Raw genomic sequence first — 23,478 nt, 5'->3', positions numbered from 1 at the left:
CCTCTCGCCCCGCATCCCCGTCGGAGCTCATGGGTTAGAAATCTTCTTATATCACTATTAACATATGAGTACATTATTTCTTACAAAATAATTTTTGGAATTGTAATCAATTTCATGTGAATTATAGATAAAATTAGAGCTCTCGTTTTATATTAAAATTCGCAATGTGATATGTGATTTTGCAAACTTATATGAATATATGGTAATTGTAGTGTAAAAAAAATGGTTTACATTATATATTTTAAGAACAAATAATATTGATTAAAATAAATAACAAATGTGTAATAAACATGGATCCTACGTACATTAATACCTTCGAAGGTACAGGCCATCTTTCTATTTGAACTTAGTAGATTTTCTTTCTGAATTATGAATTTACTTTTAAAGCTCAATTTTTATGCACATTTATTTGCTAATAACTTTTTAATAAACAATGGTTGAATGATAAGAATGACTATTAAAATCTTTAGAAAGTGACTCTATATACAATACGTCAAAGTCAAAGCTACTTGCATTATGTATTACATTAAAATTAATATTTATTCTAATTTATTTTACCCTATTTTACAAGAAAAATATTCACATGATTCGTACTTTTTTAGCGGATGTGCTGATAGGCTCTTTCTTCTTCTCTCTCACTCTAAACACTGACAATAATATATAATTCGACATATGATATCTGTGCCTCACAGTTCTTTTATCGTCGTCGCTCGTTATCGTAGATTGTTTGTTTATCTCAATTTACTTATATCTACAGGCAGTGAAGTTAATCGATGAAACTATTAAAAAAAGTAATCATTGCACCTTGATTAAAAAGAACAACATCTTGCTGTCAGTTTACTTGTTTGTCGTTCCGACAAAAGAAACAATTCGTTATCAATTTTAATATCCCAAAGCAGCTGTGAGAGTTGAGTGATAGGAAAGTGGTAAGTCGATACAATTTAGGAGATTATCTTTTGTTATGCTGTCTGTCTATGTGTATCAGTGTCAGTCTCTAATTTTTAATTTCTTGATATGATAATCGCGTTTTCATCTATCGTAATAAATAATGAAAAATCAATATGCAATACAGACCAAATACTATTTTGTTATTGAATCGTGACGAAAAATTTTCTTATTTGAAAGTATTACACATTTTTTTAAAATTGATCGTGATATGTAGAACCTTTTTTAGAAAAAGATAAAAAAAGAGCGCTAAATCTACGCGCCATGTGAAAAAGTGTTCGCAAAACACAGTGTTTTTGCATTATTGTAAAAATTTGCTTTAAATAATAATATTATTTTATCTTTGCGTAATATAATTTAGTTGTACAATATAATTATAATTCTAGAAAAATAGATATAAAAAATTGTCAATTGACAAAATCTTATGTTGTAAAATTAATACTTCTAAAAACTAAAAAATAATCATATAAAACATTTATACAAAAAAAAACTTGGCAAACTTGATTTCGACCGACGTAACTAGCAATTTTATTCAATACTTTCACGACGTTTCGACCATTTGGTTGTGGTTTTTATCAAGTGAAAATTTTATCAATTAAAATGAGATTAACGCAACATAACACCGGTCTTATTTAAAATTAATAGTTAAAAGAGGAACACGTCCCATTCGTCGTTGACGAAACATCATAGCGATGGGACGTGTTCCTCTTTTAACTATTAATTTTAAATAAGACCGGTGTTATGTTGCGTTAATTTCATTTTAATTGATAGAATTTTCACTTGATAAGGACCACAACCAAATGGTCGAAACGTCGTGAAAGTATTGAATAAAATTGCTAGTTACGTCGAAATCAAGTTTGCCAAGTTTATTTTCACCACTAGCGTCTAATATTAATTTTGATTGATTTATACAAAACATAAAAAATTAAAAATTTATGCAAAAATTAAAAATTAATACAATACAAAAAAATGTTAATTGAAAAATTTGGCACTCTAAATTGAACAATATGCTAATATTCGCATAACGTATTCTGTATATTTATGTTTCAGTTAATTGTTTTATTAATCAGAAAGAAATATTTTCATCGGCTTCTCAATATTAAGAATATAAATATGATGTTTTTTTTAAATCGGCCAACAGAGCCAAAGCACGAAAAATTAATTATTCAGAACTGTATTTCTTGGTTTCAGACCACTAAGTTCTATATATAAATTAATCTCGAAACTTACATATGGAGAAATAGGTGCGAAAAATATAGGTCCGCAAAGTCGCTAAAGCGGAAATCGAACCCGCGTCTTTCACTTTCCGGGCGACTGCTCTTACCAACTAAGCTATTCAGACCCTTTCGACCCTATTTCTCCATATGTAAGTTTCAAGATTAATTTATATATAGAACTTAGTGATCTCAAACCAAGAGATACAGTTCCAAATAATTAATTTTTTGTGCTTTGGCTCTGTTGGCCGATTTAAAAAAAAAAACATCATATTTATGTTCTATTAATGTTCCAGTTATTATGAAGTAATATTAAAATTAATTATTTACTATTAACGTAATGTTTACATAAAATTAATATTTGTTACTTTGAGATATATTACAGACAAGGTACATTGCAGTACATTTAAAATTTAACAACGCCAAGTTCTTTTAACTAAAATTTTTATATTTCTTAATTTTTATTATTTTTCAATTTTTGCATAATTTTTTAATTTTTAATTTTTGTATAAATTTTTATTTGGTGCAATGTTTTGATATTTTTTGGAATTTTTAATTTTACAACATAAGCTTAAACAAATTGACTACGACGTAACTAGCAATTTTATTTGATTATTTCACGACGTTTCGACCATTTGGTTGTGGTCCTTTTCAAGTGAAATTTCTACAACATAATGTTACACAATATTTTTTAACATACGAAAACTCATTTAAGTGTTAAATTAATAAAATAAGTATAAATTTTTATAAACATACCATCAATTAAACCGAGGTTAACATAACATCACACCGGTGTTATTTGAAATCGAAAGTTAAACGTTAAAAGAGGAACACGTCCCATCGTTATGATGTTAAAAGTTAAAAGTTAAAAGAGGAACACGTCCCATCGTTATGATGTTTCGTCAACGACTAAACTTGAAACGCGCCACTAAACAATCTTTATTATTTTGTCGTAAATGTTTGTCAAATTCTCGGTGTCTTTCTGTAGGTTAACTGTATTGTCATGCTTCTTTATGAAGAACATTTCAGCAATCTCTCTCTTTCTTACATGTTTCTCGTTATGTAAAATTGTCGGTGATTTCCAATCAAAGTTATGCTCAAAATCACATCTGTGTTTGCTCAAAACCGAATGATTAGACTCCTGTAATTTAATATTGCTGGCATGTTCCTTCACTCTAGTGCATAAATGTCTTTTTGTTTGTCCAATGTATGATGCATTACAATTTTCACAATTAATCTTGTAAACTACATTCGTTTTAATATCATTAGTTATTAAATCTTTACCTCGTTTTATCAGCCTATTCAACTTTTTTGGCAAACTATAAACGACATTTATGATAGCATTATTAAGTGACCTCTTAATACTGTCGCTAACGTCTTTAACGTATGGGAGTGGAATTACATAATTCTTATCTTAAGCCAAATTCACATTGACGTTATTATCTAAATTATTACTCAAACTGTCGTTATTATCCGCATTGTGACCGTTACCATTCCTGTTGTTATTCAGTACATTAATTCTTTTATTTACTGTGACGTGACAAATTGAAATTGTCCGTCACAAGGGCTGAATGGCCCGATCGGGGGAGGGCACGGGACCTCTGCTCTCCCGAGACAGCGAGAGAGAGAGAGAGAGAGAGAGAGAGAGAGAGAGAGAGAGAGAGAGAGAGAGAGATGCGTTGCGAAAAGCGCGGGACCGGGACGCGATCCCGCTGCTACGCGTTTTTGTATATTTTTTTGTTGAGAGTTAGGATTATTTCCGGCGGCAGACAGGATGTGCGACGAGTCTCAGCCGAAAAGAGAAACCCTGGAGGAGAAATAGGAAGGCATAGGAAGCAGGACGACGGGGACCCCATTCGTCAGGGACACGCTCGGTAAGCCCAAGATCCAAATTTCTTCACTGAACATCCGACAACGGAGTAGGTGCCACTGCCCTAAAAATTTGTACCTTCCAGGAGCGAGCGGGGGATGGCCACTCGGGTGCAACAAGCACCCGAGTCCCCGCATACGGAGCGCCGGCAGGAGAGCTGCCGCTCCCGGGACATCGGAATCCCGAAGGAGAGCAAGGAGTGGCCCTGCCGTGCGCTGCCGCGACGACCGCCTACGAAGGGCAAACCCGCGGATCAGGAGGACTCCGCGGGTAAGTATAATTAAGCGCGCGGCCGCAAGGATCACCGAGGCCGCGCGCGCGGGCCCGACCTGATAGCGCCGCGAGTGGCCTATCTAGGTAATTGGGTCACCGACGTGTCTCCTGAGGGCCCCCGGTTCGGCACTGTCTAGCGAGCGCCCGACGAGAGTGGAGGTCCCGAGACGGAAGCGCAACTTAGGGAGAGCGAAAGAGGAGAGGACGATAAGGATCGTTATAGGACTGGTGAGACGACGTGGTCATCCTGCTGTCGCCGAATTAAGGTAGCAGGGTGGATGGGCCCGAATTACCTATCGTTAAGAGATTATGCCGGACTTAGTTGCCGGCCCGTTATAAAATTGCGAGAGATTAGTTTTATTGTCGAGTCGCGGTATTAACGTAACGAAACTCTATTGGGAGAAACTACGACCCATCCACTCTCTTGCGTTTCCGCATACATATTCTCTCTCCCGCGTGGACAGTCTTTGCACGTAACATTGTCGCGCGAAAAGTACCGCAATTTACGCGTTGCCGAATATTGTTCGAGGCGAAAAATCGGGGAGCTCATAAACGCTTTCGGGCTCATTAAAGTATTGATGTTGTCTTAAAAGAAAAGGCGTGATTACGTTTAATTTTGTGTATGGAATTTATGTACGGCGCACGCGGTGCGCCCTTACGCCGGCCCCTTTGTTGTCGCGCATACCGCGCGGATCACGCGCCCGCGGCGTGGAGTAATATACCCGGTGGCGCATCGCCGATTTAATTAATCATTTTTTTGTTATTGGAGACACTACCTCGTTGCCGCGAATTAGTTAAATATTATTCATAACTCGGCACAGCGAACCACCGGTCGTATTGCCTCACCAAACTCTCAATCGTGCGTCTGTGCACGCCGCTTATTTCTGTATATTATATACTCATGTGTTGTGTCTTATGAACAAAATTTAAATATATGTTTTATTAACTTTAATTCCTCGGGTTATTTCTCGCCGCCACGCACCCGAACCCTTACCCGTACAGAGGCTAGCCGAGCGGGAAAGTTGCCGTCGCGATCTCTCTCTCTCCCGTGATTGACGCCCGCGAGAGGGCTGGGACAATAAGTCCAAGTAAATCAAGACTTAGCGTCCCGCGAATTTATTAATTGAGAGACGGTGCGGCTGCCGCACCTGGCGCCCAACTAAATCAAGATTTTAGTTTTCTTTTTTTATTTTTTTTGTTGTTATAATTTTTTTTGTGATCGGACGGAGAGATCGCGCCGAAGGAAACCGATATTCCGCAGGAGACTTTTCTCCTTACGCGACGAATTGATATTCGCTGCGAATTCCGCGCGATACGGTTATATTACATACTTATTAATAATATGATCCGGAAAACAATTATTAATTAAAATGTTCTTTACAATCTCAATATTCGTATTATGAAATTGTTCGTTAGAAAGTAAAATTGCATGGTCTACTAAATTGTAAATCGTATTAATTTTGTACTTAATAGGATGACTCGAAAGAAAATTGATGTATCTGCCAGAACATGTAGGTTTCCTAAACCAATTAGTTGTCAATTTATTTCCATTGCGGATAACTGTAGAATTTAAAAAATTAATAGAAGAATTGGTCTCTATTTCATGTGTGAATTTTAAACGTTCATGATAGTTATTAAATGTACTTAAAATTTCATTTATTTTAGAGCTAGGTAAAATAACCAAAATGTCGTCCACATATCTATAAAAAATCTGAACTTTAAAACTTAAAGAATTTAAACAATTTGTTTCCAAGTCATCCATTACTAAGTCAGCTAGTATCGGTGATAGAGGGGATCCCATAGGGCTTCCATAAATCTGTTCATAATACTGCTCGTTAAATTGAAAACTAGTTGAAGTAAGTATTACATCAACAGCGTATAGGAACTGTTGCAAATTAAATTTAGTTTTTAGATTTATGTCACTCCAACGACTTTCAATTGCAGAAAAAACTAAATTTTTTGGAATATTTGTAAACAACGAACAAACATCTAAAGAAATCATTACGTCATCGTCATTAACCCTTGTATTTTTAATAGTATTCACAAAAGTCCAAACATCTTTAACATTTGAATCCGGTTTCTTAACAGACTTAACTAATATCTCATGAATGTAACTGGCAATATTATAAAAGAGACTGCCTAACGATGACACAATGATTCTCAATGGATACCCGCTCTTATGGATCTTCGGGAGTCCATAACATCGTGGTAAATTACCATTTGTGCAATTCAGAAATTTATATGTTTGACCGTCAATAATCTCATTATTATGCCATGACTTTACTAACGTATGAAGTTTGTTCGTCAGACGTGTAATCGGATTTTTATTTAATTTTTTGTATGTCATCGAATCACTTAACAATAATTCCATATTAGTCACATAATCATTTCTATTCATATTCATAACCACTGTCACTTGTTCTTTGTCAACTTTGGTAACAATTAAATCTTTATTATTTATTATTCTGCAAATATTTATTAGAAATATTAAACGCATCCTGAATAAATCTGTCACTATAATTGATATGTTATTTTATTAATTTAACACTTAAATGAGTTTTCGTATGTTAAAAAATATTGTGTAACATTATGTTGTAGAAATTTCACTTGAAAAGGACCACAACCAAATGGTCGAAACGTCGTGAAATAATCAAATAAAATTGCTAGTTACGTCGTAGTCAAGTTGTTTAAGCTTATTTTCACCACTAACGACAAATATTAATTTTGATTAATATTAATTTTAATTTTACAACATAAGTTTTTGTCAATTTACAGTATTAACATATTGATAGAATTGATTATATTGATAGGATTGATTACAAAAGAAAACAATCAATACAATAATGCACTGAAAGTTTATTTAGATGCACAACAAAAACTTGAGATAATACAAGTAAAAGATAGAGAAAATCATGATAACGACAAAAAGCGCGATATTACTCGTACGAATGTTGATCGAAGACAAAGATTTTTAAACAAACAGTAGACACGATAAAGTTGAATTTATTCGGTACACACAGTAGGTCGACGATTTGAGTCAGCTAATTTTCGCTATGAAGGTAGAGTAAGAAGCGCGCGTGCGGTAAGACGCGTGAGACAAGAAAAACCGCTTAAATACAAAGAAAAGATACATCGGCGATGCGGTGATTTCGAATGAAAGCTATACAAATAGAATACAATACCGAGAATATAAGAGAGATTACAATAGAAAATTTAGCAAAATGAGATAATAATTTTATCACTTGAAAGATTATATATAATATTAAAGGGAATAATGAGAATCAAATAAAATTAAGAAATTGAAATTGAATTATTAACAAACAGAACTTTTTACATCTATTTTTTTAGATAAAGTATTACACATATAAAAGGCTAATAAGAGCAGAAGTAATATTACGGTTATAAAAACTAATTTATTACAAATTTAACGTATAAGACGGGCAACAAGAGCCAAATCGCGGATGACAATGCGTTATCCTAACGAAACTAAATAATTTTTCCGTTAGATTTAAATACCGGTGCACAAGGCACCAAATTTTACTTGGACACGGCCAAGATTTTAAAATATGAAATAATCTCATATTTGAGATTTAATTTCAATACCCCCTTTAACCCCCCTACGGAAAATAAATAAATGAAGAGAAAAATATAGATCCGAAAATCGCTGAATCGGGAATCGAACCCGAGACCTTTCGCTTGCCGGGCGACTGCTCTTCCAACTGAGCTATTCAGATCCTTTCGATTCTATACTTTTCTCTGTTATATATATTAATGTCTAATTTATTACATTTAATCAATTTGTACTGATAGAAACAATAAAGTTTAAGTTAATCTAAAATTATAAAAATAAAATCGAAAGTTAAAACGAATGAGAAAGCGAACGTTTCGATCCAATTTTTCGGATCTCCTTCAGCGCAGTACAAAAAGCAAATTAAAATTACCAAAGTCTAAATGTTTTTAACGTATAAATGTCTAATAAACATATTTAGACGCGGTTACATCAGTAAACGAAATAAAACGTAAGATTAATATGACTCTCACTAAGCCATCACATTTACGTTACTGTGGGAAGCGATCCTCTCTAGTTTTTTGACTACGAGATTGGCAGGTGTTAAAATATAAAAATTAATCGCATTCTATAAATTAAAATAATTTTCTCATTACACCTCACTAATTATAAGATCCACAATCAAGTGCATTATGAAACAATAATCTAACAATTGGTATAAAAAAATGCTAACAAAAACTTACATATATTTATGATGTGACAATATTTTAGTTGTAACAGTAGCAAAAGTGACGCTAGTGTAATCCTCATGTCAGTAGAACGGCTCAGAGGAAACTGAAGCTCAGTTGGAAAATAATACTCGATAGCCACATTTTTACATAAAATCATTTCAAATAGTATTCCTACGGGAAAAAGTAATGTAAATAATAGTTTTGAACTTTACAGCAAGCTAGCGGGTAAGAAAATTGGTGTGGAAGATATTCTAATATTATTAGACGTGGTTTCACTATTCACTAACATTCCGATAGATCTTGCAATAGAAAGTGTGAGCAATAGATGGAATTATATCAATACACATACATTAATTCCAAAAAATGAATTCATTTCCATGGTTAAATTTATATTGTCGTCAACATACTTCACATTCAATGACATTGTATACAAGCAAGTTTATGGCACACCTATGGGTTCCCCGTTATCGCCAATAATTGCTAATATTGTTATGCAAGATCTTGAAGAATCAATAATTAATGAATTGGACATTGGTATCGGAATATATTATAGATATGTAGACGACATTATTATGGTGGCACCAAAGAATAAAATTGATAGTGTACTAAATAAGTTTAATAGTTACAATCAACGACTACAATTTACGATTGAATACGAAATTAATAGAAGCATAAATTTTCTAGATTTAAACATTAAAATAATAGATAACGTCATACACTTAGATTGGTTTCAAAAAAAGACATGTTCAGGTAGAGTACTATCTTTTTTATCGAGTCACCCTATGTGCCATAAAATAGGAGTAATTTATAATCTTATTAATAGGGCATTGTTATTATCTCATCCCATATATCATAAGAAAAATTTAGAACTGTGTATTAAAATATTATTGGACAACGGTTACCCTATTCATTTAATCTTTAAAGAAATAAATAAGAGAATAAGAGTTTTAAACAATGGTCAGTTTAACAACAATAGAAAAAAAGAAATTGCAGAAGATAATAGCAAGAAAACATTTTTCGTCATTCCATACATTAATAACATTTCCGAGACAATAGCATCGACAATAAAAAAATCAGATTTCAGAGTAGGATACCGTTGTTTAAATAATCTTAACAAATTAATTAAAGTCCACAAGGACAAAAACGTGCATAACAATAATAGTAATGTTGTCTACAAAATTAATTGTAAGGATTGTGAAGCTTTGTATGTTGGGCAAACCAAAAGAAAATTACGCACTAGACTAAAAGAGCATATGAATAATATTAAATTTGATTCCTCCAAGCATTCTGTGGTCTCTGAACATATTATAGATAAAAAACATGCGTTTGATTGGGATAACGTTAAAATACTTGATATTGAATCTAATTATTATAAAAGACTTATCTCGGAAATGATACACATCAAGGAACAAAGGCATGGTATAAATAATAACACAGACACCGAATTACTTAACAACGCGTATTTCGACATATTTGAAGAAATATCGAATTTTTAGACTTATGTAAATGTTTATTTTGTGAGATCTGACACCTATTTATTCGACTTTTTAAAAGACTAGACAACAGTCAAGTACTAACAATAAGGCCAACAACAATTAGAAGCATCGTCATCTCAAGTTATTCGGAACAATTTGTAAGCATAAAGGTTCAATATTTTAGTAATTAGTTTAATTTGTAATTTTTAATCTTTTACATACACATTAGTGGAATCCTATTTTACTATTGAATAAATTCTTTAAATTCAGTTAACAAATATCAAATAATTTGGAAAGGATGGACATAATCATTGCCAGATCGAGGGACTTTCGTCAAATAACGATAAGTGGTTCGTTTGGAGTAATGTATAAGTGTCACTCCGAGTTTTTATTAATAATTCTAAAATATTTTATGAATAACCGGACGAATCATTCTGCTTCTAATTGGGTTCTTACTTTGTTGAACTATTTTAATGGTTTCAATTCATTGTGAATATATTTTGCGTTTTAACTATGACTTAACTATATAACTTATATTGACTATGTATTGCGGATTTTTTTATTAGAATTTTATGTATTTATTTATTATCGTTATTTATTATCACTATTTTTTTGCGCACTGAAGATGAGCAAGTAGAGCTCGAAACGTTTGTATAATTATTATTTCAAATTAAGAATTATTTTCTAAATAATAAAATAATATCGTATTGCTCGTTACACATGGCCTTAATTTAATAATTTTATTATTGTTTTTATTGTCACACGAGCTTGAGCAATGGTATGTGTTGGTTTGATTAGGTATTAATTTTGCATTGTAATTGGATATTGTTTATTTAGATCTCCATTTAATGTCTAACAACATTTCAATATGACGATTCAATCAAGATATCTCCCTTGACTAATAAATCAGGAGGCCTATACACAGTGATTACATGGCACTGTCGCTCGATCTCAGTATGTATCAATTTGCACTTGTCACACGCGATGACTTATTTAGAAACATATGTAATGAGACAAAAAACTGACTTTTTATTATCTTGACATCGTTAATTGCCGTCTTTAATGTTCAATATTACATTTCAATTTATATAATATTTGTATTGCGCTGAAAAAGGCTCGAAATGTCAGCCGAAACGTTCGCTCTAATGTGTATTTCTTATGTATATATTATATTATTTTGTTAAAATGCGAATAAATGATCACTTCTTATTTATTTCTCGCTACGTTCAAATGAAGTTTTTTTTTTTTTTTATATTTTTTAATATCAACTGACAACTTGTTAAGTTTAATAGCTCTTATAGCCCTTCTTTGTTTACAATTTATTAATTTAACAGAGCTAATTACTAATTTTATTTAGTAATAATATATTACCATGAAAAGTAACTGTGATATTTTATTCAAGGTGCAAGTTCACATTGAACATACATACCGTTCAGAAGTAAGTTGACCCCAGGTCAAGAACTTTATTATTTGTTCAAAGAGAATGAAGAAGATTGGTCAGCGATTATTCAACGCCAGCATTTTTGAACGCATTTCAACGATTTTGCGCCAGACGAGGCTTGCCAGCAGTTATGTATTCGGATAACGGTACAACATTCAAAGGAGCCGATAAAGAGCTATCCCGCGCGTATCGGGATGCTCAACGCAATACGGATTTTCTCAATTTAATCGCAACAGATAGGATCACTTGGAGTTTCATCCCGCCTCATGCTCCTCATTTTGGAGGACTATGGGAGGCAGGAGTGAAGAGTGTCAAACACCACCTTCGTCGAATTGTAAGCTCACACGCATTGACATTTGAGGAGTTCACGACAGTGTTGTGCAAAATTGAGGCTATCCTCAACTCAAGGCCGCTTTCTCCACTCAATGATACTCCAGACGACTACGAGTTCCTGACCCCAGGTCACCTTTTGATTGGGACTGCCATTACTACGAATCCGGAACCTTCCGTTCTACAATTGAACGAAAACAGATTGTCGCGATGGCAATTACTCAGACAGATTACGGAGCGTTTTTGGAAGCAGTGGCAGTCAGATTATGTCAATACTCTTCAACAAAGATCAAAGTGGCGTCGAGAAACGCCTCCGATTCAGGTTGGCTCAATGGTTTTGATTCAAAACCCCCTTCTCCCACCGTGTAAATGGGAATTAGGGCGAGTTATTCATTGTCATCCGGGCTCTGACGGGTTAACTCGAGTCGTCTCAGTTAAAACAGCGACGTCCGAATACAAGCGACCAGTAACTAAATTGTGCCTACTACCTATCGATATTAACTTAATCGATCAACTGTCGGAACGTAAGACAGGTACTGCGGAAAACCCAACTCCATAATGCGCATGCAACGTCTCAATCGTTCGCATAATTAGGACAAGTCAAGTCCTTCGTAGTTAGTTAAGGCGGGCGGCGCTCAATATCCTTGACTACTCAAGACCACTCGCGTCGCGTTAATGTAAGTTTAGTAAGAATCTATGTCTTAATATTGTTATTCAATCATGTAAGCAACCAAATGCCTGTTATTGTTCAATATGTAATCACTGAATCTCACTCGAAAAATCATTAAGCGATTAACGTTTTATTTTTTCTTTTTTTTTTCTCTTTATGTAACAAAAAAAAACCCAAACCTGGGGTAAGTTCTTTAGTTACTGTAAGACATTTCGAAATCTTTATTTCGAGGCGGGCGGTATGTTCAGAAGTAAGTTGACCCCAGGTCAAGAACTTTATTATTTGTTCAAAGAGAATGAAGAAGTAGGTCGATAATTTGAAATTCTATAATTTTTGAGTTAATCCGGCACGGGGCAGCACGCACTGAACCTACACGCCGCGCTTCAAGCGTTCGATTATCGAATCGATCGGGGATGAACTGCCTCGTCATCGAACCTGGGCATTCGCTCCTGGCACGGCTTTGCGATTAGTCACATGTGGGTTTTCCGTCGCGATTCTAATTGTTCGTAGTTCGTTTGATTAATAAAAAAAACAATCAGAGTGATATTCTGCTGTGATTCAGTGATAAGTGAGATGTGAAATATGTTCACTTTGACATTCGCTAATTAACGGTAGCAACAAGGTGCGCCGTTATATACGCGACATAAAATTTGCGCTCAAAACATTGTTAACGAAGCGGAATTCAGTGATTTGGGACCAGAATTCACGCAATGGTGAAATATCAAGGTGCCGAAGTCCGATTGTTTCCACGAACGTAATAATTGTATACATGAGGCTCGCGCGTGTTCGCTTGGCACGCGTAGATCACGTGAGTTGGAGCGCGCAGATCACGTGATCAGTCATCTGGGACTGATACCTGATGTCGTGATTGTGTTTGCGTTCCTTTTTTTCATCCCTTCGAGCCCGTGGTGCTCAACGCACTGTAACATTTATGTGATCAGTGATTCTCCATGTTAATTGAAACATTTCGGTTCGCGATTTAATATCGCATTCGCCGCAATCGGCAACGTGTACGAAATCTTAATGTGAGATTTCGAACGATTCGATACACGAGTTTCGAGCGTGTTCATCGTAACTAGCAATTGTTATGCAACAAATAGTTTTTCGGTGGTGTCCATGCAACACATGCTAGATACCATATAGTGAGACATTTCGGACTGCTTAACAACCACGTCATACGTGTTTTCGCGGTGACTATTTTATTCGTTAATAGATAAAGATTTTATGTAAAGGTTTCAAATTAATTTGCGTTTATGTACATTGTGACTCTCGGACAAATTTAGTTAATAAATGGATTGTTTTTGTGTAATTTGTGCATATAATTCCGTATTCTGGTTCTCGATTCGGCACGTGGCTTAAATCGTTACCCATCCTGCGCACCAATCGGAGCGCGTCCACCCTCCTTAAGATACAGTCCACTTTGAATCTTCCTGTGCAATCTATACGCGAGACCGATATCGACGATCGGATTTACAACCCGATTGTCAGGATCCGTAGCTTCGTGCGTGAGCGTTCAACGTCAGCAATCGAGCGTACGCGCAAACACATACATATAAGTAAAACTGATTACAATTTGATTCTAGAAAATAAGTGCGATATGTTATTCTTAGTGCACAAAATATAATAGTCGTTTATAGAGATTTGATTTGAAATTCATACTAGCCCGTACAATGAAAAATAATTGCTCGTAATTCCAGAGTACCAATTTGTACAAAATTCCCCTTGTTCGTGTTTTAACCCTGTAAAGAAATAGGCAAGAAAAATATTGGTACAAAAGTCGGCTGAATCGGGAATCGAATCCGAGACCTTTTGCTTGCCAGGCGACTGCTCTTTCAAATATTCTTAATATTGTTTCTTTGCGTCTGGGCCTATTATTACAACGCTTTGGGGTGAAAGCATTGAGAAAAGTATTGTTTCGTAAGTGTCTGAATAGCTCAGTTGGAAGAGCAGCCGTCCGGCAAACGAAAGGTCTCGGGTTCGATTCCCGATTCAGCCGACTTTCGGACCAATATTTTTATCGCCTATTTCTTTACAGAGGGTTTAAAATAGGAACAAGGGGAACTTTGAGATCTCAACCATAAGATATGAATTCCTAAGTTTCTTAATTTTTCACAATAACATCGCGTTTGCCTCTATTGGCCGAGATGGAGATGGAAATGTTATATATAATAATTATAATTCTAAAAAAATAATATAATAATTAAATGCTCTTAAATTCAAATAAAGTATTACACATATAAAAGGCTAATAAGAGCAGAAGTAATATTACGGTTATAAAAACTAATTTATTACATTTAATCAATTTGTACTGATAGAAACAATAAAGTTTAAATTAATCTAAAATTATAAAAATAAAATCAAAAGTTAAAACGAATGAGAAGCGAACGTTTCGATCTAATTTTTCGGATCTTCTTCAGCGCAGTACAAAAAGCAAATTAAAATTACCAAAGTCTAAATGTTTTTAACGTATAAATGTCTAATAAACATATTTAGACGCGGTTACATCAGTAAACGAAATAAAACGTTGTAAGATTAATATGACTCTCACTAAGCCATCACATTTACGTTACTGTAGGAAGCGATCCTCTCTAGTTTTTTGACTACGAGATTGGCAGGTGTTAAAATATAAAATATTAATCGCATTCTATAAATTAAAATAATTTTCTCATTACACCTCACTAATTATAAGATCCACAATCAAGTGCGTTATGAAACAATCATCTAACAATTGGAATAAAAAAATGCTAATAAAAACTTACACATATATATAATGTGACAATATTTTAGTTGTAACAGTAGCAAAAGTGACGCTAGTGTAATCCTCATGTCAGTAGAACGCCTCAGAGGAAACTGAAGCTCAGTTGGAAATGTAAGGTGACAAACAATCAGTAATTATTTTGTTGTTTTGTAAAATTAATGTCAAATCTAAAAAGTTTATTTTATTATTATCGTCAGTTTCCAGAGTGAATTGGAGTCTATTATGATAAGAATTAAAAATCATAAGTGTGTGGTCAATTAAAGTCAAATCATTAATAACAGACCACCGCGTTAATTTTAACCATGAATTTGATTGGGAGAACATTAATATTTCAGATAAAGAAATATATTACGGAAAAAGATTAGTATCAGAAATGATATACATAAAAAGACAAAATAATAGTCTCAATTTACAGACTGATACTGAAAATCTATCTGATATTTATATCGAAACTATAGAGAGACTACCTAAACTCTAAGGTTAAATAATCGGTCTGATTGATAGGGTAATTTTATTATCTCATCCTTCATTTCACCAGGATAATATAGAATTGATTATTAACATCTTAATAAATAATAATTACCCGGTAAAATTCATTTTTGACACTATTAACGACAGACTCAAAACTCTTTTTTATACTAGAAGTAATGTTAACAACAACAGTCTAAATCAATCGAAGGATTCTCATTTGTTTTTTACTGTGCCTTACTTACCGAAGGCCACTGAACAATTGATAGGTATTACAAAAAAAGTCGATACTAGACTCTCCTACATGAGTATGAATAAATTAGGTAAATTTATAAAAACACATAAAGACAAAATACCTAAAGGAGCGAATACGAATGTAGTTTATAAAATTAACTGTAAAAACTGTGATGCCTCATATGTGGGTCAAACTAGCAGAAAACTGAATACTAGGATAACTGAACATAAAAAACACATTAATAGAAAGTGTTCCAATAAATCAGTTGTTACTGATCATAGATTAGAGTTCTCTCATGAATTTGATTGGGATGAAGTAATAATTTTAGATAAAGAACCATATTACAATAAAAGACTTATATCAGAAATGTTATATATAAAAAGACAAACTAATGGATTAAATCTACAAAACGACACTGAATTTTTGCCTGATATATACAATAATATTATAGATTCTTTACCAAAATTGCCAGGGTTTGTAAACAGACCTTGATATGTATAATAAAGGTGAAACACCGAGTTACTGCCTCATTTGGGATTGGGAGTTGAGACGGTAAAGACGTTCTGTCTTTAGTAAACTTTTGTTTGTAAAAACTGTGTCTATAAGATCTCGTAGCTGATACTTGTAACTTCTATAAAATAATCGCCAATTTTATTTGAGTAAGTGTACAGTGCATGTTATTTTTCAAAAGTATAGTGAATAATTGGATATTGTTTATTTAGATCTCCATTTAATGTCTAACAACATTTCAATATGACGATTCAATCAAGATATCTCCCTTGACTAATAAATCAGGAGGCCTATACACAGTGATTACATGGCACTGTCGCTCGATCTCAGTATGTATCCAAAATTTGCACTTGTCACACGCGATGACTTATTTAGAAACATATGTAATGAAACAAAAAACTGACTTTTTATTATCTTGACATCGTTAATTGCCGTCTTTAATGTTCAATATTACATTTCAATTTATATAATATTTGTATTGCGCTGAGGAAGGCTCGAAATGTCAGCCGAAACGTTCGCTCTAATGTGTATTTCTTATGTATATATTATATTATTTCGTTAAAATGCGAATAAATGATCACTTCTTATTTATTTCTTGCTACGTTCAAATAAAGTTTTTTTTTTTTTATATTTTTTAATATCAACTGACAACTTGTTAAGTTTAATAGCTCTTATAGCCCTTCTTTGTTTACAATTTATTATTACTAAATTTAGATAATATACACTTTACGTATGTTCACACTTTGAACTTGCACCTTGAATAAAATATCACAGTTACTTTTCATGGTAATATATTATTACTAAATTTAGATAATATACACTTTACGTATGTATGTTCACTTTGAACTGGCACCTTGAATAACATATCAGTTACTTTTCGTGATAATTTATTATTAGATCGTTTAAATTTTTAAAGGTTTAAATTTTTGAGTACCTTCTTTTGAACATGGCCTGACCTTTTCATTTTTATGATTTTTTTAGGATCATTGCGTTCCCCTAAATCATACCTACCCCTATGAGTAGGCCCACGTAGGACTTGCCATCAGAAAATTTAATTTAATTTGTATATCGTTTTCTAAAAAAAAAAGTCGCACTCTGCTTTTCAATAGCATAAAGTGATATTTTGAATTACCGTTTCAGTGATTTTCGTAAATAGAGATGGCACCCAATATCTCGAGCAAAAATTCTGAAATACACGCGGAGAAAGATTTTCAAAAAGAGGAATTTTTAATCATCACGAAGAGGACGGATAATGAAAATAATATACAAAATCGAAACGCGACACATATAAAATTCGAAGGATTATTTAAGTTCAATACGAAGTTGAAGTGGTTGAATGTCATATCCATTATTTTTCTTCATATGAGCATGATTTATGCCTGTTTCACTTTTAAATGGTCCGAAGATCTCAGGACTAACATTTGGAGTGAGTATATTCTTTGTGGAGTATTGTACAACATTAATTTTAATTTTTGACTTACAGAAGAATAATTAAATAGAAAATTAAATAAAAATTTTTTAATTAATTGTTTTTAATAAAACTGATTATTTTTTATACTTTTTATACGAATATGTAAAAGCATGTATAACAATAAGTTGATTGAAAGTGTACACGCGCGTTTACTAAAAATACTGTAGTTGTCAATTGCTGAAATCGACAATAACTGACATTAGCCGAAAGCAATCGATTAGTTTTACATGATAGAAGAGAAACATGATAAAAAGCTTGACAGAGGACAAGTCAAAGTTTCATTTTTATTGTATAACTTTTATTTGATTGCAGACATTGCATCAGTCATCCGCGTCAATTATCACAAAACATATTGTGAAAATAATTCGGTGTATACATATATACATATGTATATATGTGTATATATATATACATATATATGATTCCAATTTGAGAATATTAAAATTAAAAAAATAATATACTTGATTTTATATAAAATTCTTACAAATTTGAAATAAATTTTTATATAATTTTATATAATTTTTTGAAAAAACGACTTGCTTTATGTTGAATAAAAATATAATTTGTTAAAACAATGTGATAAGCAAGCTCGTATCAAATAAAAATTAATACAATAGAAAAAGGCTTTTACACAAGCAAATATGGATGAATATATATATACAGTATATATATATATATATAATTATTGTATTTAAATATAAATTTTACAATAAGTTTATGCAAGACGTTTTGTCATTTACTTGTGACTTCTCAATCGCTAAATTCAATACAATTACATACAATAACAGTCTATAAATTTCATCTTAAAGCTATAGTTGTCTTGTTGGCAATGTAAAATATACTAATATGTCCATGTTCTTCGTATTAATTTCAGTGGTCGGTAATAATTAATGTTCGATCTATATGTAACAATAGCGTACAGTTAAACTTTTATACGGATATTATTAGATATAATTAATATTAGTTAAATTGCAAACACTTACAACTTTTTATTTTTCGCCTCGGTCTCCATAATAGTGTGTTATTCTTTATCAACTATTAGGCTGAATATACGCAAAATCTTTCTCTCAATCTTTATATATTATTTAGAAAAAGATGAAATTATTTATATTTTGTTTATTTTGTCTAAAATCGGGAAATAAGCCTTGTCTAATAAATCAATATCATCTATAAGATTCAAACTGTTTTTTTGTTGTTTAATGTGTATTGTTTCTGATATTAACCTTTTGTAATATAATTTGTTAATTTATAAGTGTTTTTATAATAAACTTCTTGATACACTACATTTGTGAGAAATATGTGTTACATTATTAATTATAATACATTAATTTCATAAATATCCTAATTAATTTAACTGACTCTTCTTATATCAAGTGCTCGTCATGTGTATAATACCAGCGATCGGTGTTACTGCTGGTGCTCATCGTCTTTGGACTCATCAAGCTTATAAAGCAAAATGGCCACTCAGAATTATACTTTTCATCTATTTAGCTGCGGCTGGTCAGGTAAAAAAGTTTTCAGTTAGTTTTTGTATTGCAAAAAGAAAAAACTTTACGTTAATCTTTTTTTTTTAGAATAATCTTTATGACTGGGTGCGAGATCATAGGGTGCATCATAAATACACGGACACAGACGCGGATCCACATAATAGCAACAGAGGATTTTTTTTCTCCCATGTCGGTTGGTTGATGATGAAGAAACATCCAGATGTCATTCAAAAAGGTCGTCAAATCGATATGAGCGATATATTAGCCGATCCTATCACCGCGTTTGGTTGCAAGTAAGACTACATGTGTTAAAGAGTTAATATTATCTCGCATTATGTCCAAATAGCTATTTGAGAGGCAAAAGGGAACATAAGATGTGTAAATTTTATTTGTACTTATATAATTCATTTCATAAATGCATATTACGTTACGAGAAAATGTACAGATATACTGATTAATAAGTTGTGTTATTTCACAGATATTTCTCGATATTTCAATTCGTCTTTGCCTTTTTGCTACCGGTAATAGTGCCTGTTTATGGATGGAATGAAACTTGGTCCAGAGTCTTTACGTCACAGATTATACGTTACGTTTTAAGTTTAAATTGCATATGGAGTGTTAACAGTGTGGCTCACATCTGGGGTTCAAAGCCATACGATGCGTAAGCAGATAAATGCGTCCGAAATGTTACGAAATTATCTATATATAAACTTAATAGAAAGAAACTTCAATGTATCTTTTTATTGCACAAATAACTTTATGTAATTTATTTTAATGACAGATACATAAATCCGACAGAAAACAAATTCGTCGCCTTTGTAGCGCTCGGTGAAGGCTGGCATAATTATCATCACGTGTTTCCGTGGGATTACAAGACGGCCGAATTAGGAAATTACACGCTCAACATGACCACGATGTTCATCGATGCCTTCTCAAAAATAGGCTGGGCGTATGATCTCAAACAACCTTCCAAAGAACTCTTAAGAACCGTCGTAATGAAGAAAGGTGATGGGAGTCATTCTCTGCAAAGTGTATCGCATCCAGATAGCAAAATGGATTAATAATTTCTGTCACGTTTTTTTTAATTCAGCAGCAGATTATCCAATGACGAACGATGATTAAGCTGAACATTTATTATCAACAGATTTATTATATTTTTCCAGAATTAAAAGAATCAATGATTCTATTAAATCGACTATATATTGTTACGTCCTCCAGACGTTCTTTCTCGCAAAAGACGTCTCTCGCACACACTCTCACTCACTCGCGGCTCGCGAAATAAATACACTCTCTTATGAAGAAATGATCCTTTATACAATGATGAAATACAATGACCAATGTACACGCGAAAGAAAGAAGATTGCTCTCTGGTCAAGTCACGTCCGTACGAGATGACAGCTAGACCAAAACTGTCATGGAGCCTGAAAACAACCACCGGGCGGTTGTCAATAAACAACCCCCCTTAACGATGAAGCTCCACGACACAAGGGATGATATTCAGGGGATGAAAGATCAGGGACGTAACAATATTTTAAAATAGAGTAATATTTAATGTTTTAAAGAAATTGAACAATTCGAGCAGACGAATTTCGTAATCGAAATTTAAATTATTCATTTAATTTGAGAATATATTTGAATAGTTTAATCAGTTCAAACTGATTTCGAGAAAATATACATACGATGTAAAACTAGAGGAAGCACTGTAACAAAGAAATAATAAATTTATTTTTTATTTTTTGTCTACAATAAATTATCGTTGAAAAATTTTTCTTAGAATTTAAAGTATTTATATAGTTTTAATGAAATCAAATAGACTATTAATTTCTGTTCAAATTATTCGAATTTGAAGCAAATTGTTCAAATAAAATAGAAATTTCTTCAAATTTTTTATCTAAATTCTGGTGCGACACATAATTTTTGTCTTTACATTTTTTTACCAATTAATTTACTGATTATATAATATTGTTATGCTTCTTCTTTATTGCATGTATTTAAAAGAAATGTTAAATAAACGGATATTATATATAAGATAAGCACGCTTTCTATCTGTACATCATAGTTATTTGATTAGATTTAAAAATTTGTTGAATTTTTATATTATTTTAATATTGTTTGTAAGAAAAAGGGAACATTATGGAATATTTTTTATTATTATAATATATAATGTCATATATGTCAAACAAGCAATAAGAGCCAAATCGCGGATGACAGTGCGTTATCCCAACGAAACTAAATTTTTCGTTAGAATTTAAGAACCTTAGTGCTTTGTGCACAGGTTTTTAAATTCTTTTTAATTTCTAACGAAAAATTTAGTTTCGTTGGGATAACGCACTGTCATCCGCGATTTGGATCTTATTGCCTGTTTGACACTCTCAATTGATATTTATATTTATTATAGTAAACTCTACCTAAAATTAACTGAAGAATGTAATTATGTTAGACTATATTAACTCCAAAATGTTTAGTTTTCAAAAAACCCATTTTTTTCAATTGCTTATAACTCGAAAATTATTGACTTCTCAACATTTTTGCTAAGGAAAAATCGCCTCCAAATTGGTCAGAAAATCCGACCTTAATCATTGGTCCGTTAGTTACCGGACACCCTGTATAACGTCTTTTATATATCTCTGTCTCAGTAGCGCTCAAAGCTGTGTTATGAAAAGTTGTGTGTTTATTATATCGATGCTATAAAAACACAGTCAAAATAAGTACTTTGTGTTTTCTTAATTTCTCAATATTGTATTAGAAGTTTACCCCTTTATTTATTGTTTATTATAAATGAGTCACTATTCCTTTAAACAGTTTGATGCATATTTTGAGTTTAATTCATTTTATAACATTAAATATTTGATCAATTGTGGCAAAAATCTAAGTCGGGACAAAAGTAACAGACTATTACTATCATGAGATAGAATAGATTTATTAATAAACAAACAAATTGATTGTATATGTAGCATCACAATTATTGCTACATATGTAGGGCAAACTAAAAAACAATTAGGCACAAGAGTAAATGAACATAAAAATAATATCAAATTGGATTCTGCAAGACACTCGTGATTTTTGATTATATTGTAAAGTTTACACATACTTTTAATTGGAACAACACAAAAATCTTGGATCACGAAAGGAATTATTATAAAAGGTTGATATCGGAAATGATATACATTAAAGAGGAAAAAAACAGTATCAACTTAAAAAAGGACACCAAGCGACTTGACGGTTCTTATTTTGATGTTTTAGAAAAATTGTCTATGTCATCTTAGCATGGCGGTATATATACAGCGTTCTGACATTGTGATTTACAGATATTGAGTTTGCTTTGTATAAAGTATACATTGTTTATAATGTTTTTTAACAAGAAATATTTTAAAGAATTTTTATCGTCTCGACATAGAAGTAAGTGATCACTATTTATTAAAAATCAAATATTCAATATTCAGGCTAACACATTAATTATTTCACAGCTTATTACATATTTTTACATCATGGATTACAAAATTAGACGTTTATTCAAAAAGAACTACAGAAATCTGATGTTCGGGATTAGGCTCTTTAACGACTAATTCGAACGATCAGCCGTAATTCAAGCCAACAATTATAATGTGTTATACTGTGTTTTTTCATATTATAAGTCTAAATATGTTACATGTATGATAAGTTCTGTCTTTCTAAATTATTTAAATTATTGATATGTTAGCAGAGCGATATTTGTATTGATAAAGACTGTCGTACAGTTGAAACGTTTACTAATTATCATTTGTATTATTATATTTTCATGACGTAGAATAAAAAATTTTTAACATCTAATTAATTAGCTCGTTAAGTTGGCCTTTTAATTTATAACTAATTTTAATTTTACACGAGCCGAAATTTATTTTTTATTATATATATATATATATATATATAATATATATATATATAAGTAAAGAAGTATTAATATATTTCTTATTAAAAAAACAGCTACAACTGAATAAAATTTCTCTTGTATTTGACAGACTGGATTCAAAATTTGCAGACCTAATATTATTATTGCAACAAATTGTACCTAATTGCGCAAACAGAAAAACAAAAATGATACACATGCGCATT

At 32.2% G+C, this 23,478-nt stretch overlaps 2 protein-coding genes across 8 annotated transcripts; both read left to right on the top strand.

Annotated features, from left to right (window-relative positions):
• The first annotated feature begins 676 nt into the window (after nucleotides 1-676).
• On the top strand, nucleotides 677-23,196 carry LOC114933651 (acyl-CoA Delta-9 desaturase-like). Of its 7 annotated transcripts, none has more exons than XM_085481009.1 (8): nucleotides 16,372-16,577; nucleotides 16,641-16,757; nucleotides 17,569-17,854; nucleotides 19,274-19,404; nucleotides 19,474-19,679; nucleotides 19,865-20,047; nucleotides 20,168-20,391; nucleotides 20,480-23,196. In XM_085481009.1, exons 3-8 carry the CDS (start codon nucleotides 17,587-17,589, stop codon nucleotides 20,506-20,508), a joined length of 1,041 nt encoding a protein of 346 aa, XP_085337135.1. In that variant the 5' UTR covers nucleotides 16,372-16,577; nucleotides 16,641-16,757; nucleotides 17,569-17,586; the 3' UTR covers nucleotides 20,509-23,196. The 7 variants fall into 7 exon arrangements, with proteins under 7 accessions (XP_085337134.1, XP_085337133.1, XP_085337131.1 ...); XM_029306255.2 differs by having other exon boundaries at nucleotides 20,477-23,196; XM_085481004.1 differs by having other exon boundaries at nucleotides 16,370-16,577; nucleotides 20,168-23,196.
• LOC146723816 (uncharacterized) lies at nucleotides 4,128-12,346 on the top strand. The gene is made up of 2 exons (XM_085481016.1): nucleotides 4,128-4,299; nucleotides 11,694-12,346. Exons 1-2 carry the CDS (start codon nucleotides 4,128-4,130, stop codon nucleotides 12,344-12,346), a joined length of 825 nt encoding a protein of 274 aa, XP_085337142.1.
• Nucleotides 23,197-23,478: the final 282 nt, after the last annotated feature.

The sequence above is a fragment of the Nylanderia fulva genome, unplaced genomic scaffold (genome assembly GCF_048542155.1).
Source record: "Nylanderia fulva isolate GAGA-0341 unplaced genomic scaffold, ASM4854215v1 Scaffold166, whole genome shotgun sequence".
In the NCBI taxonomy this organism is placed as follows: Eukaryota; Metazoa; Arthropoda; class Insecta; order Hymenoptera; family Formicidae; genus Nylanderia; species Nylanderia fulva.
Note: the sequence above shows the minus strand (reverse complement) of the source record. Positions and strands in the feature narration are given on the sequence as shown.